Here is a 23,424-nt window from a genome sequence, read left to right as displayed (position 1 = left end):
CACGTATGAACCCCAGTGACCAGACCTGGCACGATACCCTCAGGGCCCGAGAAACACAAGCCAACCTTGGTATCCTGACTCAACTAAACATACCACATATGTTGCCCAATTACGGCCTTTTTAAAAATATCAAGCTCCCCGTCCAACAATAAATCATTGGATAGCTATGCTAATTTTAAATTAGATTTAATTTAAGCTCGTATTTGGTAGCGAAGACAAAAAAATGCAGATGACACATTCTACCGTGACATTACAACGTTTTGACTATTCTGATGGCATCATTTCAATTCTAACTTGTATTTTTTTTTCATGAAACCCATTGATATTATTAAAAATTCGGAAAGTAGATAAAATTTCCTATAAGAATAATGCATAAGATATTTGTTTACTTTGTTTATCACGGTGCCCCCACAGACCGTTATTATAAAAAAATGCACTAAAGATTCTGAGTACGCCATTCGATTCGTTATGACATCCAGAATATCTGGTCAAAATTTCAAAATCATCGTACGGTACATTTTCGAGTAGTGCCCTTTTGAAGGTCGTAAAGTACAAAAAAGTGATATCAAAGCGACGAAATATTCAATGTAAAGCACGTTTTTCAGCCATAATTTTATGAAACGACTTCCAAAAGAGTTTCTACATATTCCAAGTATTATATTTCAAGACATTTACAATTGGAGGAAAGATTTATTTGAAAATCCCACAGTGCACAGTGATCTAAATTCGAAAAATCGTGATCGTTCTAGATTTGACTATGAAAACTTGATTTTATGTACTCAATGTCTTCAGCAAAATTGTTTCATAGAACAAGGCCTTACTTTTGGCGTTTCTGATTTTTCGATCAATCCACCTAACAGTTAGATAAAAGAAATATTTTTTCTAATTTTCAATATACCGAATTGCTTCCTTCAGAAAAGTTGTGGAATTTTAAAAGAAAAACAATTGCTGAATACTGCGATGTCCTTTCTGTACGTTGAACACGACAAAATAGAGTTTTTGTGGAACACCCCTCCTTAAAACCAGTTTTTACTCTATAATTTTTCCTGTAATTGTCAAAACAATAAATTTTACAAAGTCTTGAGGAAAAATTAGTTGAATTCATAAATTCTTAGAACATTTTGCATTGTTTTGACCACTACAGACGAAATTATAGACAAAAAACTGATTTTAAGGAGGGGTGTTCCACAAAAAACTCTATTTTGTCGTGTTCAACGTACAGAAAGGACATCGCAGTATTCAGCAATTGTTTTTCTTATAAAATTGTCCTCAACTTTGCTGAAGGAAGCAATCCGGTGTATTGAAAATTAGAAAAAATATTTTATTTTATCTAACTGTTAAGTGGATTGATCGAAAAATCAAAAACGTCAAAAGTAAGGCCTTGTTTTATGAAACAATTTTGCTGAAGACATTGAGTACAGAAAATCAATTTTTCATAGTCAAATCTAGAACGATCACGATTTTTCGAATTTAGACCACTGTGCACTGTGGGATTTTCAAATAAATCTTTCCTCCAGTTATAAATGTCTTGAAATATAATACTTGGAATATGTAGAAACTATTTTGGAAGTCGTTTCATAAAATTATGGCTGAAAAGCGTGCTTTACATTGAATATTTCGTCGCTTTGATATCACTTTTTTGTACTTTACGACCTTCAAAAGGCATTACTCAAAAATGTACCGTACGATGATTTTGAAATTTTGACTAGAGATTCTGGACGTCATAACGAATCGAATGGCGTACTCAGATTCTTTGGTGCATTTTTTTTAATAATAACGGTCTGTGGGAGCACCGTGTTATATTACCTTGGTGAGTAAAAATGTACACGCAAAAGTTGGATGGTCCGAAACCAGTACAAAATTGTGCGTTTTTAGCGCAATTGTTGATGTAATTCGGAACCAGTACAATGATTGTGTGTTGGGCATAACGCAATTAATGCTCTAGCGTTTCTCCAATGTATTTGGCAGCTCCAAACTACTACACCTAAACAGTTTCAACTGGTATCAAGCAGCATTGCAAAGCGAGCGAGAAGCAAAACCATTCTCCTCCTTTCTGCTTGAGGACGAAACATATGCTACGCTTTTCAAGTCTTTTGCACATACGCTTTCGAGATACTTTTTCTTCTTCATGCATTCCTCTGAATAGCAGCAAGCACGCACCGACAGTATGAGTGAGACTAACAACACTATGGTATCAAGTATGCACAGCACGGGTGTCTCGCTCATTTCGTGAAGCAACGAAATATCGCCTTGCGCGTCGCAATCCGAGCCGAAAGAGAAGCGAAAGAGGAACCTGCAAATTGTATGTGATGTGTCTAGTCTAGTCACAAATACCCTCGACGTGAGAAATAAAGTGTCGGTATATGATACATATTCTGATTTCATTCTATGTCAATGTATTCGCAGTACAACTGTTGCGTTATGCGTTTCACACATTTATTGTGCGATTTCTGTGCAACATTTGTGCGAATCGGGAAGACACAGTGATTGTACAAGACTTCAACTTTTGCGTGTAGCGTGACGTTACAACGCGCGAGAGATTGAGGTGTCGGGACTTTTCTTACAAAAGTCAAAAACTCTGCTCTGTTTGGAATTTTATAACAATTTCTTTTTCCACGATTTGATAACAAATAATAATCGAACATTTTGCCATGTTTAGAGTGCCTATAACTGGTAACATCTATATTTGAGAAGCTTTTATATTTCGTGACGTTACAACGCTCATTTTTCAGCAAGGGGTATTCTCACTCCGTTGTAACGTCACGAAAATATCAATCAGTCGATATCCATTATTTATCACATATTTCTTAGACATTTTCATATGAAATAGTTCAATATCTGATTTTATATATTTCTACTTCTACTTTATGCACTTGGTTTAAGGGGTTATTCATAAACTACGTAGCAAATTACTTTGTCGTTTAATGTTTGGTAATGAAGAACCAAACTTAAACTTGGAGATTTTCAGTGAAGGAATGTGAGTTATGATCAAATCAATTCTTTTCATAAGTGACATAGGCATCATAAATATTCTCAAAAGTGTCTTATATAACATTATGTGTAAAACATATTAAATTTATTTTTATTGTAGTTTTTTCACAATGTTAGAGTACGTTAGCAGTTTATTCAGCATTTATATTAAAGTTTACAAATGTGTCCTTAAGTTTACAAATGTGTCCTTAATTCCAATAAATACGAGAAACCTTTCAAAAATAATAATAATAACACAAAATAATATATTTCCTTGATTTTTTAAAACTCACACTACTTATTCAAGAAAATTCGAGTGCATTTTTGCCGCTGAAGATTTTTTCATCTAGACTTGCCCCAAAAATAAATAGCTGGCTTATTCCACAATATGGTATTGGTCGTTCAAAAATGTTCTTCTCATCGTTAAATGTGGTGATGTCACGTACCGTAATTGCGATAACCATCACATTCGGAAGATTGGCTTGAGCGATGCGGACGAAATGCCTATTCATTTCATTAATACGGTTACCTTGCGTCGATAGTTTTTCTCTTAGGGAACATTCGCATGTTACGTAACGCGGAAGTTGACAATTTTCAATTCCCCCTCACGCAATGTATTGTAATATAATATAATAGAATAATATTAGAATTTTTCAGAATGTAACGTTACTCATGGATGACCCACAGTTTAATAATTAAAAACATCAATCCATTTTACAAAATTTATTCTTTGTTATATGACAGATGTAACGTGAACTAATTTAGACGCATCAAGTATGTTTTTAAACATAGACGAATATTATATAAGGAGAGAAAAAAATTTCTTGACGTTACAACGCAAACTAAACCCGGTTGTAACTCAAGTTGTATTCAACCCAGATGCGATCTTTTAGTATCAAATTAAAGGTATTTTCGAGTATAAAGAAAAAACAAAATATTACTTTGATTAAATGTAAGGAGCTCCCATGAAGTAAAAAACTGTACTTTTTTCGTGACGTTAAAACGCTAAATTACTCCTGTTGTCATATTGGCCTAAGATCAACATATTTGCAATTTCACTTCAAAACCCTTTAAGCATCGAATAAAGCACTTGTTTCACAGTCATATAACATAAAAACTGTATTAAAAATACATACTCCTGATCATTTGTAACCATTTCAAAAATATGTAACCAAAAACGCTTGTTTTTTGTTTATTTTACTTGAACTTTGCAATTAGTTTTCTACAGTTTCTTAAGCACTATAAATTTGACATTTTCGTTTTTGGAAGATTCAAACACTATAGAATCTAGGAAAAATTATTCGCATTGCTGAAATATGCATTTCAAAAATTGGTTTGTTGGTGTAGCTTCGCAGAGAATGTGTCAGATACTTTATAAAGCAAGACACTAGATATAATTGGCTTTATGAAACCTTAATGAGACCAGGGAGTAAACAAAATGGTTAAACAGGCAACATTTGTCAATTTTGAAATTGCCAGAATTTCACGAAAAACGAATCATTTTCGACTATCCTAGTTTTCTAGTATTACTTGAGAACTGAACGTGACCAACGGAACGGAATAATAAATGATCAAAATAAGAGAACATATTTTTTAGTACGGCCGCTTCAAATATTTTTCTTCAGAATAAACAATAAAGAAAAAGTTGCAAATGCATAGAAACTTGAAGAACAGATTTTATCAGCTTCATTTCAGTTAAAGATAAAGAAAGTTTTGTTGATCTGCAGGCATTTTACAATTTTTTATCATAACAAACAATTGGGGGAATTCCAAAAATCGATTGTTTATAATAACTCAAAATTGATTTTTCAACTATTCATCAAACATTCGAAATTTCAATAAAACTGTAGATACTAACTTTGCGCCGTTATCAATAATGCATCTTCTGCTTCGCAGATTATCGAAAACCAAATCAAATAATGCCTTGTTTGCCAGCTGGAACCGAACTGAACGTTCTCAACTTTATCAGCAGCAAATAAACACCGGCATCCATTTTTCATAATAAATCCTATTTAAATATTGGCAGAAGTTGGCCAAGCAAATCCACATCTAGTTACAAAAGCAGCATTTAGCAGAAACCGCTGTTTCGGTTAGAGAAAACCCGCTGCTCAATCAACGAGAAATGCCGGAGATTATTTCTCCTCTCCGTCCTCCCCTTCCTGACAGAGTGGTCCCTTCTTCCAGTCAGTCCAAGGCGTGAGCGATGAGGAGCCGCCATTCCACCAACCGCAATTTCAATTCCTGCCTTGTCATGAGCTGAACGGCTCAAGGTCACACCGTCTTTGCACCCCCGAAATTTCGGTCGCCTACGCCGCCATCTATCCGTTCTGATGGCCGATTCGCTGCGAAGCTAATCCACGAGATCCACCCTCCTCTATGACGGCCTTTAAATCTTCTTTAAATAACCGGATCGAGGGTACTAAATTAATACAAATTAACTCCGTCAGGGGTTAGCTGATCCGCTTTCGAGCAGAATGACTCTGGTTCCGCTGGCTTACCGCTCGCAGTGGTCGTAACAATATATAGACTGCCGGTGGCTGCACCACTCGGTCTCACGGGGTACATTTAATCCTTTTCTTTTTTTTTCACTTCTTTGCTATCTTTCCGAGCAAGTGTTCACCTGAAAAATGATAGCCATTTATGCGAAGGACGGACGTTCGTCGACTCGGCAAACCCGGACAGAACAATGAGATTGGTTTTAATTTATTTCATTAATTCTTAACTGGAACCGTTAATCTTGGTGTCCCGGCCATTGTTCTCACCTCCAGGCAGAATTGGACCGCCATCGGGGTTGCAAGATCGGCCGCCGAGTCGTCGCCACCGTCGATAGAGCCGGGAAATTGTATAGACCACGGGAAGAAAATGAAGCTATTATTCTTTGTCGCCGCAGGACACTGGGAGAGAGTGAGAGAGAGGGTGGGGGGGGGTAAACACGGAAGTGGGGACTTTGGGGCGGAGATTAGCATAGTTCCGAACGCTACGGGCGATAGCGCAAGAAGGTTGATTGATGATCAGGCTAGTCTAATGAAGTATAACATTATTGCATACAATATTCATAACAATCCATTTCCCTTCGCTAATGGCAGAAACAAATTGAGCACTTTTTCAATCCGCAGATACCTGCACCGGGTCGTGGTAGCTTGCTTCCCAGCGATAAATCAATCAAATTTGGTAGTATAATTGAGTAAAACTTTTTAAAATGGTATTTAGTGTTCCGTGAAAAAAATACCACAAAAAAAATTCGTAGATTTTAATTTCATAGTTTAAAAATTTTTGAGTAAAGAGATAATCTCTAGCATGATTTTCAAATAGTTGTGTATATTTAAGAATGAATATAAATTACAATCCGCATGTTCCTAAAAAGAACTAAATCAATGCATAAATTGCTCAAAACCACAACATCAGGAGGAAGGAGGAAGAGGAAGAACCCAGTGGTTTAGGAGCGACCTCTAAGCAACTTCAAACGTTCTGTTTTCACATCATGAACAAGATTACCACCGAACGAAGCTTTTTCCAGTTGCCTTCCATTCCTACCTCGGTGTGGCTATAATGGTGCCATATTTACCAAAAATTACCTTGTTAATTTTCATATGCCCGCCCGTGACGATAACGAAGTGCAGACTTACAAACTAATTAGAATTTATCCTACCCGACTCGCCCCCCACCCGTGCTGCAACCCACTGTTTATTCTAGTAAACATTATCAATACCGCCCCGTCGGTCACATTGCTCAAGCCGCCACTTTCCTTTAATTAACTCTATTCCGGTTTACTCGTGTACCCAAGGCAAACCGAAACCCATTTTCATTTATTCCTGGCAGAGATTTCCCGACTGCCTGAACCATGCGTTCTGCAGTGATTCGACAACAATGGATGATGAGTAAATTTCAATCACACGGTTCCATCCCCAAAACTAGATTTGTTCCATTAACACTTTTTCGCTTGTTTCGATGCATGCATTAAAAACGGCTTGTCAACCCAACCGTACGCACCACACACCAACATCAAAATTCAATTATCATCAAAAGCATATTTAATTACACTTTAATACAAGTTATATTTTGCATTTGTGGGATCCGGTTGGCGCACAGCACATGCATGACAGAACACAATTTTAGGTTGCTGCTTGCCTAGTTCACAAGCAGAGCGGAGGAAATGAAAAACTTAATTTGGAAAACCAAACTCACACTGAGGTTAGTCGTGCGCTCTGCACAGATAGCAGCTCCTAACGGGGGCACGGAGTTGACGATTCATCCTGACTGACATGACAGCGCTCCGTCTCCGTCTCTGCATAGACTACGGACTTTCAGAAGTGTGAGTGCAAAACAAATAATCACTTTTGCAAACATTCAACCTGCACGCACAAGGCGGAAATTGTGTTTCGGAGCAACACCACTTGGAAAGAGCGGAACGGTAGTTTCAAGTGGTAGTTTTCGTTAAAAATGATCGACCGAATGGTGAAAATTTTCAGTTATCTACAAACCATGTGATACATATATTCACAGACGAAAAGCTCTTTGACTTTGCTTTTAATTGAGTTTCGAGCTGTTGACTCCAAATATTTGAATTTTATTGGGAAAGAAATTAAATAAATGTTGCAAGTGTGGTTGGCGTCCGAATATATATTTTTTGGGAGGTTCTGCTTTTCTTTCGGGTTAAAAATTGATTGCATTTTTTTATACTTAAAAGTTGAATGGCAACGATGTTATATGGAAGAAAATTCAACTGGTCTGTTCAAGGAAATTTGTGCAGAGAAAAACGAATAAAACATCTTTGCAGCCGTTCTATCCCGTCAATTTAAATGGTCTGGTTCACACTACAGCTGAAGATTAATAGAATGGAGAGTACAAGTAAAATCTTTTGATACCTGCATGTCAAATTCACGACTTGCATGTATAACAAAATGGCTCGATGTGGAATAACTATTATGATTTGTTGACTCCAATTGCCAAAAATACAGCTTCTGATAGTCAAGCAAATTTTAAGACTTAGATGAAAATGATGGATTGTATACGGCACAAAATAGTGATCTTTGTATCGCCATACCAGTTTATAACAAGCTCGTCAACGATATGCTGTCCTGGAAAATCACGCTATTACGATGGTAGTGTCGTCAAAGACGCATCATTTGAATCAGCTCTTGGACAACCGGATCTCGTCCGATATTCTTCGGAAATGGCTTGGGTTCATGTAAATCGTCAACTGTGTGTGAGTTCCACCCTGATGAAGTGAATCGCACGTTACATACATTCGTTACATTCGATAACAATAATGAGCGCAGACGATCGTCCCAGATTTACTCAACAACTTTTCGCAGGTTTCGTAGAGGGCAAAGTGTTCAAACAGCTGCGGTACGTGTTTACAATGATCTGACAAAAATACTGGACAAAGAAGGGTACGGCCGTATTGTTGCTGCTGGACTTTTCTAAAGCCTCCGGCACCTTGTCTTTCTTTCAAGTTTTATAACGTAAAACCAATTCCATCTATGTTTTTTTGTTCTTAACGATAAACTTGTGCTGCCATGAAACTGTTATGGTCATTGGTTCTGGATGTTATCGCTGGAAATCCGAAAATTCACGGATATTATTGAATCGCCGTTTTCTCAACATGTTGTTTTTCATTATGGGACAGTTATCCGGGTACCGGCAGTATTGCTCAATACAAATGTAGGCAGATGACGTTCATCTGTATATTCGTCAACTTGGCCCCTGTTCTCGTGAAATAATCAAGATGATGAATGAAGATCTCGCAAAAATTATGGAATGGTCTCAGCGAAATCAGCTGTTTGACAACAAATGGAAAAGCAAAGTAATGTTTTTGAAGGGTCTCTGCTCATACCAATCTTTTACCTCTTGTCACTATGGATGGACAAGCTGGGAGAATAATGCGAAAGATTTGGTTTCATTTTCCAGACCGATATGAGATAAGACAATCTAATAAACCAGCAATGCGATAGATATTGCTACGAAGCCTACGATCGCAACTACGGCTCGGTTCTACCTCTTCTGCTTGCCTGAAACTATCCAAAGCTTTTGAAAAATAGGCAATAGGTGTGATTTAGAAAAAAAATTACCTCGTCCAGACGAAACTCGAACTCGCAATCTTCGATGTCTCCGGCATGGTGTTTTTAACTGTAATTTTTGGTCGTATTTTGTCTGTTGGTTCTTGCAGGCTGGCGCTACCGACAGCCTATAACCCCAAACATCCTTCGGCACGAGTCCGAGCGGGATGTCAGGTGATTATGATTCACGAAAGTAAGCGAGATAGTACGAAACAGCAGTACAGTACAGTACAAAGCAGCCGAGAAGCAGGCTGTCAACAGCGCAAGCCAAGCCAACCGGACATCCTCAAAATGACCAAACTAGGCTGTCATGTCCGAACGAACAAAATACATGCGCAATGATGAGCTGTCGTGTGCAACACAAGACGGTTTCGTTGCCTTGTGTGAGCTTTTGATACAACAGCTCTCATAAAAAGCTTATTCATGAGGATGTTAGAGTAAAAAGAGAGAACATTTGTCTGTCTAGTGTCGCACCCCAGTCATTTTCCGAAGCCTGGTTGTGACTATGTTTTTTTGTGCTAATTGCGACCGCGGCTTTGGAGAGGCCGTTCTGGGATTATCTCGCTCGACGTCTTGCTGCGTGTTATGTGTAGTATTTTATTTTTGCGTTGCATCGAAGTGTTTCGTGTGTGCGGTGGGCTGGTATCGGTGTGTTTGGGAAATGGATTTGATTGTGTTACATATTCTATGCATCCGGTGTTTTCAGTTTGCCGTCTGGAAGCCAATTGATTTGTTTTTTTTTTTTGCAGATTGCTTTTGAGGGCATATTCAGTGGTGGTCTGTTTTTGGAATTATGTTATACTAGATTTATGCCAGCAAAACCTTGATATATTAGCTAATATATACCAACTTCGCGTTTCACGCACCGGGGTCGTATATCTCGTTATTTCAAACCGCTGACATCTGTCACCCTGTCAACAATTCACTACCACATTCTGTCAGTTTTTCATGAGACTTGTTTTAGTTGTTTTTTAATTGAATTTGATAATTTTTGGGTACATTATTTTGGTAAGACACCTAATATCTACAAGACTTGTCATTGTGAGTTTCACAGTTCGAGCAAAACGCCAGTGACATTTTTTCAAGATGGATTGGTATATGATTGAATTATTAATGTCGCAAGTCAGCCTTCGGAAGGTAACGAAAAATATTTGATGTAAACATTCTTTGTTTTGTTTATCCACCTGCACACACGCAAAATTATTATATGAAAAACCTAGAAAATGAGGTATTTAATTGAAATATGACATTTTACCCATCAGTTGGTATTTTTGAGTAGCGTGCAAAGGGTTTTGGAATTACATTTCAGGTCCGTTTCAATCGATCTTGTTCCAGTGGACATACCAAAATTCTTCGTTTCAAAATTCTTTAGTTTAGATCTGGTATAAGACAAAATTAACAACACCATTGCAGTAGTGGATTTAAGTTTGACCCAAAAAAAATAGAACAAAAGAACGATATGGACCACCACTGAATATGCCCATAGAGTCTATACTCGAATAGATAGAATTGTGCTGTTTGCCCTTATAAGTGGGATACTATGAGTCTTTTAACATGCTCGTGACAAGTACTTGATCGCATCGTCTACCATGAAAAGTCCTGGCCGGACGGTTACGGACATTTCACTCAATTATATGCTGTTGTTTGATGATTTTTTTAGCTTTTGGACAAATTTTGCTACACATAAACAAATTCTATTTAATTATAATTAAATCTTGTTGGTCGGCGAGACTATAGACCATAACAACTAATATTTGATTGTGATTATTTTGGCGTTTTGTAAATGAACTTAGTACTGTGACAGGTAAGGGATTATCGATGCAAAACGCCGTGTCACTGCGCGTCTTCGGAATGTAGTGACCTTGCGAGGTGTATCAATCTATTTAATCATGTCTCACGGTGGCCGTTTAGCCGAAAACTGCTTCTTTGTTGGTTCTGTCACGCTGCAATCCGGAGTAAGTTTCGTTCGTTCGATAAATATCGTAATTATTGTAATGACTCCGCGATGTATACCTTTCAAAGAACCACGATAACTTGAATGCATTTGCTTTCTTGAAAGTATTCGGGATGATTAAGACAGGCAAAATTTTGTCAATTTTTAAATCGCCAGAACTTCACGATAAATGAATCAATTCTGATGAAACCGATTTTATTTCACTTGAAATTGTTTCTAGTTTCCAAAAATTGCTAGGGAATTTGACGGGACCAACGGACACGGACAACGGACGGGAATAATCCGGATTCCAGGAGTGTGTGTCAAAATAGGGATTCTTGCAACACTTATAACTTTTTCTGACATCTTGTTTCTTTTGGATTTATATGTTTACAATAAACTAGAATTCATTCCGAGTTCATTGGTTTCAAAGGTTGAAAATTTGTCGAAGAACCATCCCCTGTAGATACGTACGCAGAGGATCGCGTGATTTTTGTAATGAGTTAGATTTACGCCCTACATCGTCCGAATCCGTCAATTACCACGGAGATATGATAACAAACCCTCTCTTTCCGCCACAGTCATAGAGATTTAGAAATAAACTTGATCTCGGTCTGACCGTTTGATTGGAGTTTGGTAATCCGTTTCTTTTATGTAGGCGTGTTGCAAATCAGAGCAGATTTCGTTCGGTCGATGAATATCGTTATTTATCAAATGGCTACGCAATGTATACTTTCACTCGCTTCTGTAATTGGTTAACCTCGCACACAACATTGTTTGATCGGTGACTTACCATGGTGACACAACCCTACCTTTCCGTCGCAGTCGTGAAGATACAGAGGTAAACTCGGTTGCCGACAACATCGACTGTGACACCTCCTTCCTCACAATATCCTACTTTACCCTAGAGACCGTAAGGACGTGGATCAATACAAAGCGGAAGCTATTAAAATGTTGTACATTAAAAATGGTTAACTAATCCCAAGTTGCCATATACATGGTTCCCTGTGCAACGTCACTAGCTCAAATCCGTGTCGGAGGAGCAACTAAGAAATGTGCCGTCGTCATGCTCAAGATCAAAATGAGCTCAATGCTCAGCAAAAACCTATGTTTCATTCAAACACATTATTTGTAGAAGACACAAAAACAGATAGCATCAACCCAGATCGAAATATTGCCAAGCCATGTGTGAATTGCACATCAGGCATCGAAGATACTGGAAGTCACAAACGTTCCAATCAATTTTGTAGAGTGATTATGATAATAATTCATCCTATGCAGGTTTCGTCTGTTAGTTTTTACTTAAGGTAAAACGGTATGGGAGCCAAAACTGACCGACTTCGAATTTTCAAAGGCTCAAGATTCGGAAAAAAGGTAACCTGTGATTCACCACATCATGTGTGAAAGCATATCTTCATGTTTGCTGGGGATGACGTGTTACCTTTTCCCGAGTCTTGTGTCTTTGAAAATACGAAGTCGGCCGTTTCTGGTTCCTATACCGTTCGATCTTAACTCTATTCTGGAGATATAATTCAAATATACAAAACATGAATCTCATTTCGTGTTGGTATTGGCAAACATTGGAACCGGACTGATGGAGCTCTAAGTCACGCAACAAAACAACACTTGGTATCCTGTTGTGGCTTGGAAGGAAAACATTGAAGTGCCTAGCGAATAGAAGCAGATAGAAAGAGTTCATCACTCTGAGCCACGCAACAGTTGCATGTTGGCTTCCTGTGGCTGCAGCTAATGGTAACAACATTTGATCCTGAGTCGGAACACAGCGGTAAATTTCAACTATAAACGTCTTTTTCAAGACGTTCAAATATTTTTTAAGAAGTAAAATATTTTTTTTGAATAAAGCCAGCAGTGAGTAGCCAAAGAAGCTGGTATTAACGTTTTCGTCCACAAGAACAATTGAAAAACGGTTTCTATCGGGGCCATCACCATGCGGTCGTGTGTTGGATACCACTACATGAAATTAATCCTCTCGAAAACCTATTAAATTGGGGTGGAAGCACCAGTTTTGGCCATAGCACCAGTTTTGGCCATAGCACCAGTTTTGGCCATAGCACCAGATTTGGCCATGGTAGAATAAAATTGATAATTGTGGAAAAGTATCCTAAATTACTCCTATTTCGAAGTTTCCTATTTAAACTGCTGATATTTTTCGACAAAATTATTACAAACTGTGGCAAATAAATATGCGCATTTTACTTTTAATAAAAAAAACTAATTATACTTTCCTCAGTTTAATTGGCCAATTTAGAAATGCTATGGCCAAAATAGGAGCCTAGAAAAGTTTTTCTGTTGCAAAATAAGTAAACAAAATAACATAATTCAATTTTTCAAACTCAATATTGGTGCAGAATATAGGCAAATTCATCCGATTTCTCCGTTGAACTGATTCAATTACATATTTCTCGAAAGAAGAAGGACAAATATCTCTCATACTATGGCCAAAACCGGTGCTTTTACCCTATCGGAAAATTATAATTTTTGAAGTCTCTTGTAGAACAAATTTATACAGTGACCAACACGAAACTCCCGAGTGACGAATATAGGAATACTATGGTTAAAATTAGAACTCAGAAGGTTTCTTTTATAATAATTGAACAAAGTGCATATGGAGCAACATATAAAAAAGCTGAAAATAAAAGCTTCCAGCAAAACTTTAAAAAATTAAATTGAGCATGAGCATGAGCATGAGCATGATTGACCGCCCGCGGTTGCTACTCCGTTATTGCCAGATCAGCAGTAATTACACAGAGAACCAATAGATGATGCTTGGGACCAACATGCATCCTCAATGTGTAAAAACTGGTGACCTTAATATATTTATCAGGCAATACCAGCGCCGGCCGCATCCGAATGCAGGTCAAAGAAGGAGTTTGTATAGGAAAATGTTGACGTGATACTCGCTTTATGGAAGCCGAGAACACCTCTGCACTTCCACGAGAAATCACTGGGATGTTGGAGAAAGGGCAAGGTATACAGCAGGGTTCGTTTTGGTGAACGATGCGCTGGTTTCGAGCGTCGGGTTCTTTACAACAAGTGTCGCGCCATTGATTTCATTACATCCGCCACGATAATGCGATTCGAACTTATTCAGTTTGAAAATGTAACACCGCAACAATAAATCGTTCGCAAGGATACTGGATCTTTGACCGAATCGAGACAACTTCAAATGATCGGATATCTCCTCGTAAGGTGATCCTCTTTATACCGAAAGCTATTGCGCGTTGTTGATCTATCTAAAAAAAGACCACTTGAAATGTATAAACACGGAGTCTCTCTAGGTTTGGTCAACCGGATATTTTCTATATAACAGATCGACTAACGACGTCTCTCGTATTCACTTCGTCTGCTCTAAAAAAACGATCCCGCGAAAAACACACCTGAAAAACGGAATATGAAAATGATGCGCGCTTATTACGGAAACGAACCATGAGTATCTTTCTTGCCAAACACCGCGATCCTCTGCGTACGACGCGCGTGAAGTAGCCTTCACCACTTGTAGCAACCAGCTATTTGTTAATCTCGAGTACACGTTGGCCGCGATTCTTTGGAAGGTATACATCGCGTTTTCGTTAGTCACGATATTCGACCGAACGAAATCTTCGGTGAGACATGAACAAGCATCTGGGTAAACTCCGCGAAATTACTTAATTTCGAAAACGTTCATATGAGCAAAACTCTCCCGAACCGGAAACGCGGTTTACACCGAAGCATTACGCACGACCGCTATTTTTCCTTCTACCGACGCAGACGCTCGGGGATACGACATTTCGATGTGAATGTTACCTATTTAATAGAAAAATTGGCAAAGTTTCATGCATACAAAGCCTTAATAATTTAAAAACGAAGTTATCCATATTGACCAATATATAGTCTCAAGTTTATTAACAAAATGCCGAACCAGTCATAATTGGAACGTATTATATAAAACATCTGCCCAAAAGCTATAAAAATCGAAAAAGTGAAGCATAAGATTTTGGCTATCATTACTGCACCATAGTACTCAAAACCGAACGTATTTTTTGTTGTTAATAAACTGTACTTTCAGAAAAATACCCCTTTGATGCAATGAAAATGATGCTATGCGCTTTAAAATAGATTCAAACTTCCCTCATTTTTCTCGACCAAAAAGGTATATAACCCCTTAAGTCATGAGAATCTGGGTCGCGGCTTTAAGTCATATGCAACATAGGAAAATCGAAAAAAGCAAAGCCTTGGTGCCACATTTCGACTCGGAACCCGACCCTCCTGAACGGGCACATCGCAGGTGAAACGGTGTGAAACTGAATTGTAAAACAGTTCACGTTTGTATATGACTTCCTCAATAGGACTGCCATGGACGACTTTCTCTCACATATGCGCCTAAATTTAAGTTGTCAATTATCGACAAATATCACTCAAAATGTTAACGATTACATTCCCCCTCCGTGCATAACGAATCATATCATTTGACGCTAACTACGAAATTATCTTTGCTTCGAGTACTTCTTATGACTTTCGGAACCTCATTCACCTGACATTTCTGAATAACAATGCTCCTCTATCTGGATGTTGATGGCGCTTCGAGCGCTCTTTAGTAAGCCCAAGACGCAATCCCAAAAACGATCTTTTTCGACCCCTCTTCAATTCCTTCCAAGTGCGATTTCAAAACAAACAAAAAATAAAGCATTTCAAAAACACTATGAATAAAAATGCCACTTATCTGCTTCATGACGATCCGCTGGCTTCTTTTTACCCATTCCCGGGCAGCAGTAGAACCTGAACCGAAAAATTTGACCAATTACACTAATAAGAATACAACTTTTTCACCAAAATCACACGTAGAACAAAACCGCACACATTATCCAGCTAGCCTTGTTGTCAGTTTCAAACTTCTCAACAGTCATGAGAAGTAATACAGAACCCGCTGCAGACTACGGTGGCGTAGTACCATTCCATATGCCAATTCAGCCAGTTCATCAATGATTCTTCACGGAACTTAAGTGAATATTCCGCAACAAGCACAACACAACAAACATTCCCGAATAAACCCACTTCGCAATAACACCTGTAACTTACACGCACTATCCTATTAAACAAATTTTCTTCCAAAATCAATTAAGCTAAGATACCTACTGAGTATAAAAACTGGCAAAGTTCCATGCATTCATAGCTCGAAAATTTACAAAAATGCAAACATGCATATCAAACAAGACAGAGTTCTAAGTTGGTTTATAGAATGCCAAAACAATCGCAATCAGGAGTTAGTTACTATGCCGACCTACAAGATTTCAACGTGATTAAATATAATAAATAAAATTGTTTCAACATTTCAAAAGCTCGAAAAATCATAAAACAAGTACATACATAAAACTAAGCAAAATGTTCGTAACCGTCTGGTCATAACACGAACGATAAATTTCTAAATTGTAATCCTTCCGATTCCATCAAATCCAGCGTGTTTAATAATTGAAAAACATCCCACCTATTCTGTGGGAAAAACAAAACTCGATTCATGAAAACTCGCTTGGAAGCAATAAAATTTATTTAAAAGCTAAAGGAGTCATAAAAAGATTAAAAGCATAATAGTGCTGCGCATAGTGAGTCCGACCCATTTGAATCCCCATCAAAACTAAAATATTAGACGGATGTGGTGGTTAAATATGTATAGTTTCATAACAATTATTGAATTCAAAAAATTTGTTCTGAAAAACTTCGGGAAAGCATCCAAACATATTGTCCCATATCGTAATGAGCAATGGTATGAAATTATACATTAAATTAATTTTTTTCTCGGTTTGCTCAATATACTAACGGGACTGACCCGCCATGCGCGGTAAAACATTTCAGACATATATCAGAAACACACAAATTGCAATTTAAAGTAAATGGTGTTATTCAATACAATTCTAATGTGTTATTTTGTTTTGTGTGTTATTTTGTGTTGCGTCCTGTGCCTAAAACACGAATTGAAACAAAATCTCAACACATTATCAAAAAACGCACTTGTCGATTACTAGAAACAAACGCGCAACGCATAATTGAAAACGAAAAAATGAGACTTATCGCACCCGGCAACCCAGCTTGGTAGCCAGGCAATAAAAAATGTTCTACATGCCTAAAAAAACTTCGTACGCCAAACAGATCATTCAAACATTCATACTCTAGCCAAAAGGGCACACCGAAATCCGCTATCAGCTACAACACAAAACCGAGTGCCTATACATTCTAAAAAAAAATATGAGACACAAAACTTATCTGGATGGCGCTTTGGTAGTGATGGTACGCACACCGAGCAGCACCAGGCGACACCATAGCACAACGCTATCCAACTGCCATCCTCTTCGCTCACATCACCACGCAATTTTTTTGTACGTGCATAACACACCGCTAGCCAGTGCGATACACCGAGTTAGCACTAACACTTGCACAACTTTCCTGGCTTGGCAATTTGGCAATTTTTGAGCGTGGATAAATTGGTCATTCCAACGCTAGAAACACTCGCATTTTCACTGATACTTTATTATTACCGCGCAACAAAACCATCACTGATAACTTTTCTTCACTTTTCAGCAAACTTGCCTGCATAAATCACTTAAAATTCAATAATTTAACGGAGAGGTTTCAGAGCACGTACCATCAATCAGCCGTGCTGCCAACTCCTCCAAAACTTTAAAAAATTAAATTGCGTAAAAAGTATGAGAGCGGCATCTTCCTATTGACCCGTACTGATGTGTACGGCCTTCGTAGCTAGTTTTGTTTACTATTTTGCCTACTGCAGAGTTTATTTGCGGGCCTTCACACTGTGGAATGCCTTCGATTGTGCAAATTTTTGGCAGCTGACAGGTGCTTACTAACCCGTACAGTTTTCACAATAAATGTTTGCTGCCATGTGTATTTAAGAGTTGATTTGTGATGCCATCATGGTGCATGGGTAAAGTAGATTCGTACTGTGAGCAGTTGTATCACCTTCGCAGTGCAAATGTTATAAAGAATTTAAAATACGAATTGAATTATTAATCAATGTTTCAATTATTTTGGTTAGCATTTTTTACGATGTTTCACAATTGAGTTTATTAATTTACCTAGGAAGCTGATTCGGAAGAACCAATTGATCAAAACTATTAATTTTAGAATAAAATGTAGGATTCTCAAATTTATCCTTTTTATTGGTTATTATGACCCAAAATGACGTTTTTGCGTGAAGTTATACAAACAATAACAACGTCGCAGGTACTTGTTGAAAAGAACAGCAAAACATAGTGCAAGTTTACCCGTCACGTGCTCATAAACTGAAGTGATATAACCTCATTCAGACAGCATTATCGTTTACTGAATCCTACTAAGAAACGTTCAAATTCAACTGCTAACCAATTTCGAAGCGATTACGTTTCACAATCTCTTTTTCTCATACCCAACCCTGATTCTCGTGTCGGTTTTCGCATGCTGGTCAGCTGCAGTGCAAGCATTTGCGATAGAAGGTCAGCTCCGTGCCGGACACTGCTTCCAACGAAATCGATTTTTTATACTGCGACAGTACACACTTAGATTGTATCAGAAGTATTACACAGTTATTAACTGTTAAGGATTTGCATCGAATTCGTCCGAAAGTTTATACGACAGGTCGTATCACACCACTAGTGGAACGCAGGTAGACTTGTCCACTGCACTACATTTCGTATACGTCCACACGGCCAATCAAACCCGGATGTAGTTGATTCATGGGAGCATGCATGGATTCTCTAGCCCGACTAGATGTTGGGAGACGTTACACAACCGGTGCAACCGGTTGGTCCGACAAATAATTTCAAACTAGTATTTGTGAACAGGTACATATAGAGACTGGACGAGAGGATGCTGCATAAAGCGTCAACGATGCTTTCGAACATCGGAGTCAGTAGCGACTTTAACGTGTATGGAGGGATTTTACGCAAACTTCAATTCGTGTTCTTGGTGAAGTTCGCAATTTATTTTATTATGACGATGGTCCCACATCATACATCAACATTGGTTTCCGCTGAATGATTTATCTATGTGAGATATTATATAAAGACATACAATGTAACAACAACGGCAACACTGTCAAAATTGGAACAAAAATTATCTGCCAATGTCATTCTAATCGAACAAACAAACCATTAAACTCATGCGGCAGAAAGAGAAAGGACGCTCAGTGTTACCAGGGTTACGTTGGGTAACATGGCGCCACTCTGTATATAGGCGCTCTAGTTTTTTCATACACTCAATTCCATTAACATTTGACATTTCTTGCAGCGTTACGAGCGTTAGCGTGAATGTTTACAACTAGTGTTATTTTGTATGCACTCCGATGAGTAACTTCTTGTGGCCAAAAGGTAAAGGAGATTCATACGTATTATTTTCGAAAGACTGTATAACCTTTCAAGGAAGAAAAAAAGAAGTCTTGTGCGTAATTCACTGCCATTTATGCTATGTTGTTTTTTTTTCCAAAAAACAACTGAGATTTTAAGTATGCAAAAATTTCCGCTAGAATAACCAATGTCATTGAACTCATTGAACTCAACAAAACAATACCGAAATTCTAAAAGAGCACCAACGTTCGTGTGAAACAGCGTAAAATCTGTCCATGATAGAGAAGCAACAAGCAACACGATGATGATGGCGAAAAAAACTGAACATTTTTGTAACACACGAATAGTAAAAAACGACTAGAAACCCCACATTGAAGTACCGCCGCTTGTTGTGTACCATCCAGAGGCAATCGATCGAAATAGTTGCTGCAGCTCGCGTTGCCTCCATTTGTGTATCACCCCCGCCGTAGGGCTCGCGTATACGGCAAAGTGACACGACGCGAACTTGGCTGCTGCTTGACACCGGTTCCGAAGAAGTCACCCAAGTGAACACACGAGAAACCATTAAACATTCAGAAGTGATTTGTGAAACGTGCATCGAATGACCAATCAGTTTTTTTTTTCTCAATGCGTTTTCAATCGATGGGCGTTTTTTTTTTTTTCAATTTAATGTCAACTCATATCCTTCAAAGAATTTTACAAGAATTTGAGCATCGTGTGAACTGCCATGTAGCCAGTGATGAAATATCCGGCAGCCCAGGATAAGCCACGTGCAGGCTGGGGAATCACGAACACAGCGTACACGAGCGTATGAACGATACGGGCTATTGCGACCACCCGGAACAGATTGCAAGCCAGGAATACCGGCGGATTGGTGAGCATGTACAAAAATCCAATCGCCAGGTACGGCAGAATGTTCTCCAGATCGTTCAGGTGGGCTCGGCGTACACGTTCCACGTCCGGATCGGCTAGGTTTACTTTACTCCCGGGGAGGCCCTTGGTATCTTCTGGATTGGCGAAGGCCTACAAGTCACAAGTCAGTGATAACTGGATGCAAAATGGTGAACAAAGTGGTTTCTTACCTTCTTGGCGAATCGCTGTCGTGCAGTCAGCAGGGCCATAGCGAGAACTTTTAAAACCAATACCGAAGCCCAGAACGCGTACGTACGGAACACGGTAGGGTCTACGTCATCGAAGATGCTAGCCATTTTGCTGGTTGATTTCGGGGACTACTAAACTGGAACGGTCCTTACTGCTGACTGAAGAAACACGAACTGACAGTACGAGTAACATAACATCTAAATCTAAGTTGATTACAATTGTGCTGGCATACCGGAGAGGTTAACATTATCTTATCTAGCGTTACTCAGCAAGTATTAGTTATGAAATACTGATTAGTGTTACCTTTGCTATCAGTGTTAGTTTATATTTGGCAGCGTGGCGTTATCAATGCGAAATTAAATGTTTCCTCCTACAGTGATCGGTTTCGTGCATGAAAACTGTTGTGGTTTGATTTCTGGGTGTGGATAATGTATTCGTTCTTGTTTTTTACCTTTGTTATATTACCTTTGTTATACTAATTACCTTTGTTATACTAAACAAAGGTTATAAAATCGGTCGAAAAACGCAAAATAGATCCAAGGCCCGGAGGGCCGAACCGTATATACCATTCGACTCAGCTCGACGAACTGAGCAATGTCTGTTCGTGTGTATGTGTGTGTGTATGTGTGTGTGTGTGTATGTATGTTGTCTGTATGCATGTGCCGCAAAATACTAACGCACCTTTCTTATAGAACGCAATATCCGATTTTGATGATTTTATATGCAAATGAAAGCTACTGTGCTCCCCCAGAATGCTACCGAGTGGATTTATGATTAGTGGCTTAGTTCTCGAAATATTGATCAAAGAGAATTTTTTACATAAGATATTTAGCTTTTAAGGCAAAATGAATGGCATAGAGAGCAATGTGTTATACACCAATCGACTCAGATCGACGAACTGAACAACTTCTGTATGTATGTGTATGTGTGCCTGTATGTATGTGTAAATATGTTGTTTATATGTATAGTATATTAAAATCGAAACAAAAAAATCTGAATTAATCCACCTAGTGGTGCAGAAACCTTTGTTATACTAACTATTACTTTATACATATTAGGCCAGTCAATTACAAACCGTATACCAACGTAAGTTCAATTTCAATAATGAATGAAATGAATTAAAAAGATAGTTTTCAGAGAGTTAACCAAAGACGATCATTGAATTAAAGCTTGACGTGGTTTTCGCAAATAATATGAAAGTTATCACTGGAGTACATGAGTCTTATTTTCTCGATCGCAAACCAATTTTTAAATGCTGGCTAGAAGCAATTTTTTTTTAATAATCGAACATGGGGCAACAGTGATAGATAACAATGATGCTGATTTCACACTAGAACAGCAAGCATGTATGTTAGTTTAATGTGGTTTTACTTATTCGCTTTATTTTCAGAAATCGCAGGACCTAGATTTATGAATCAGCATTAAGTTTTTTTACGAATTGAAGCTAACTTCTACAAACCTGCTCTCAAAATATAGTTCAGAATTATACAGGAAAAAAATATACCTATTGATTCATCAATTGTCAATTTAATTCTATCTCAAATGCATTATTTGAAAATGAAGGTTCTCCACGATCATCGAGAATTTTGAATTTTCAGAGTTTAGGCGAGAACATTATTCTTTTCGAAGGCCTAGGCTGTGTGAAAAAATCCGAAATAAAGACTTTTTGAACCTTGCTGCGATAACGAGATGTGGAATAACATGGATACTCTGTTTGCACTTAGTCTTAAATTAGAAAGCAATATTTATATCTTACATGAGCATATTGTATCATTCATAGAGATAAGTGACTTTTCACCTGTAATTGTATGAGCAAAAAAAAGCAGCCTGCGTTTCGATAAATAGCAACCAAGTTCCAAGCGGAATGTGAATCAATTCGATATGATGTATTTGAATATTGCAGGGTTATCTACAAACTACGTTGCTTTGCGACAGATTGTAGAGGAAAAGCGTTCGCCACAACGAAGCAATTGATGGAAACTGGTTCTTGTGCATTACGGTGGAAGGTGGCATGAAGATGGGTAATTATGGTGTTGTTTATCATTCTCCCAGTTCAAGTGACCAGCGTTTTATGGAGATTTTGGAAACTTGGTTCGAAGTTTTTGTGGATTGTAGTAAATTTAACCTTATTACCGGAGATTTTATCATGAATTGGCGCGATAACCTCAATTCAAATCATTTGAAGCGCTTAGCCGAATTTTGCAATTTGAAACAAATAATTAATGAGTATACCCGTATTTCCAGACATAGTAGGACTTTGATTGACCACGTTTATACTAATTTTGACTCAGTTTCTGCAATGGTGAGTCCCAATTTAAAAGTTACCGATCATGAAACGATAGTTATAAAGATAGTCATTACTAAAACCTTGCAATTTTAATCCGCGGTCCATAACTTTTGATGGCATTGAAGAACATTCTGGAGCAACAATTGCAAGTAAGTTCAATGATTATTTCATCGAAAGTGTTTCATTGATCAATCAATCAATCGAATTGGTTAATGAACCGGATGAAATAAAACGGCCGTATAATGTTAATTGTAATTTTGAAAACTTTCACCAACTTACACTAGAACAACTTAAAAACATATGTTTTTCTCTTCATAAAACGGCTGGAATTGATAACGTTAATGCTAGAGTTATTCAAGATTGTTTTCATGTTATTGGGCACGATCTACTTGGCCTTATAAACGAATCATTACAAACGGTGCACGTGCCACAAATTTGGAAGGAGTCTTTAGTGATTCCGATACAAAAAGTTGCTGGGACGATTAAAGCCGAAGAGTTTCGTCCTATCAATATGTTGCACACTTTAGAGAAAATCTTAGAACTTGCTGTAAAAGGCCAACTGTTACAATATTTGAACTCTAACGGTTTGCTGATACCAGAACAATCAGGATATCGGGAAGGCCATTCTTGTGAAACTGCATTGAATTTGGTGTTAGCAAAATGGAAAGAAAACATTGAGTGTAAGGATACTATTGTTGCGGTGTTTTTGGATCTTAAACGCGCTTTTGAAACGATTTCTAGGCCCTT

At 38.0% G+C, this 23,424-nt stretch overlaps 2 protein-coding genes across 17 annotated transcripts in view; both read right to left on the bottom strand.

Annotated features, from left to right (window-relative positions):
* The window catches only part of LOC129731687 (uncharacterized), a 377,272-nt gene that overhangs the window by 219,766 nt on the left and 134,082 nt on the right, over positions 1–23,424 (bottom strand). The window lies entirely within an intron of this gene.
* Positions 19,854–20,592, bottom strand: LOC129731688 (microsomal glutathione S-transferase 1-like). The gene is made up of 2 exons (XM_055691883.1): positions 20,372–20,592; positions 19,854–20,312 (listed from the first exon to the last, which is right to left on the bottom strand). Exons 1-2 carry the CDS (start codon positions 20,495–20,497, stop codon positions 19,986–19,988), a joined length of 453 nt encoding a protein of 150 aa, XP_055547858.1. The 5' UTR covers positions 20,498–20,592; the 3' UTR covers positions 19,854–19,985.

The sequence above is a fragment of the Wyeomyia smithii genome, chromosome 3 (genome assembly GCF_029784165.1).
Source record: "Wyeomyia smithii strain HCP4-BCI-WySm-NY-G18 chromosome 3, ASM2978416v1, whole genome shotgun sequence".
Lineage (NCBI taxonomy): Eukaryota > Metazoa > Arthropoda > Insecta > Diptera > Culicidae > Wyeomyia > Wyeomyia smithii.
The sequence above is the reverse complement of the archived record's forward strand: the minus strand, read 5'-3'. Positions and strand labels throughout refer to the sequence as shown.

Bases quoted from the DNA above. Each gene is read 5' to 3' on its own strand.
- LOC129731688 (XM_055691883.1), bottom strand. From the start codon at position 20,497: ATGGCTAGCATCTTCGATGACGTAGACCCTACCGTGTTCCGTACGTAC. The intron at 20,313-20,371 runs GTAAGAAACCAC...TGTGACTTGTAG, and splicing joins GACAGCGATTCGCCAAGAAG to GCCTTCGCCAATCCAGAAGA.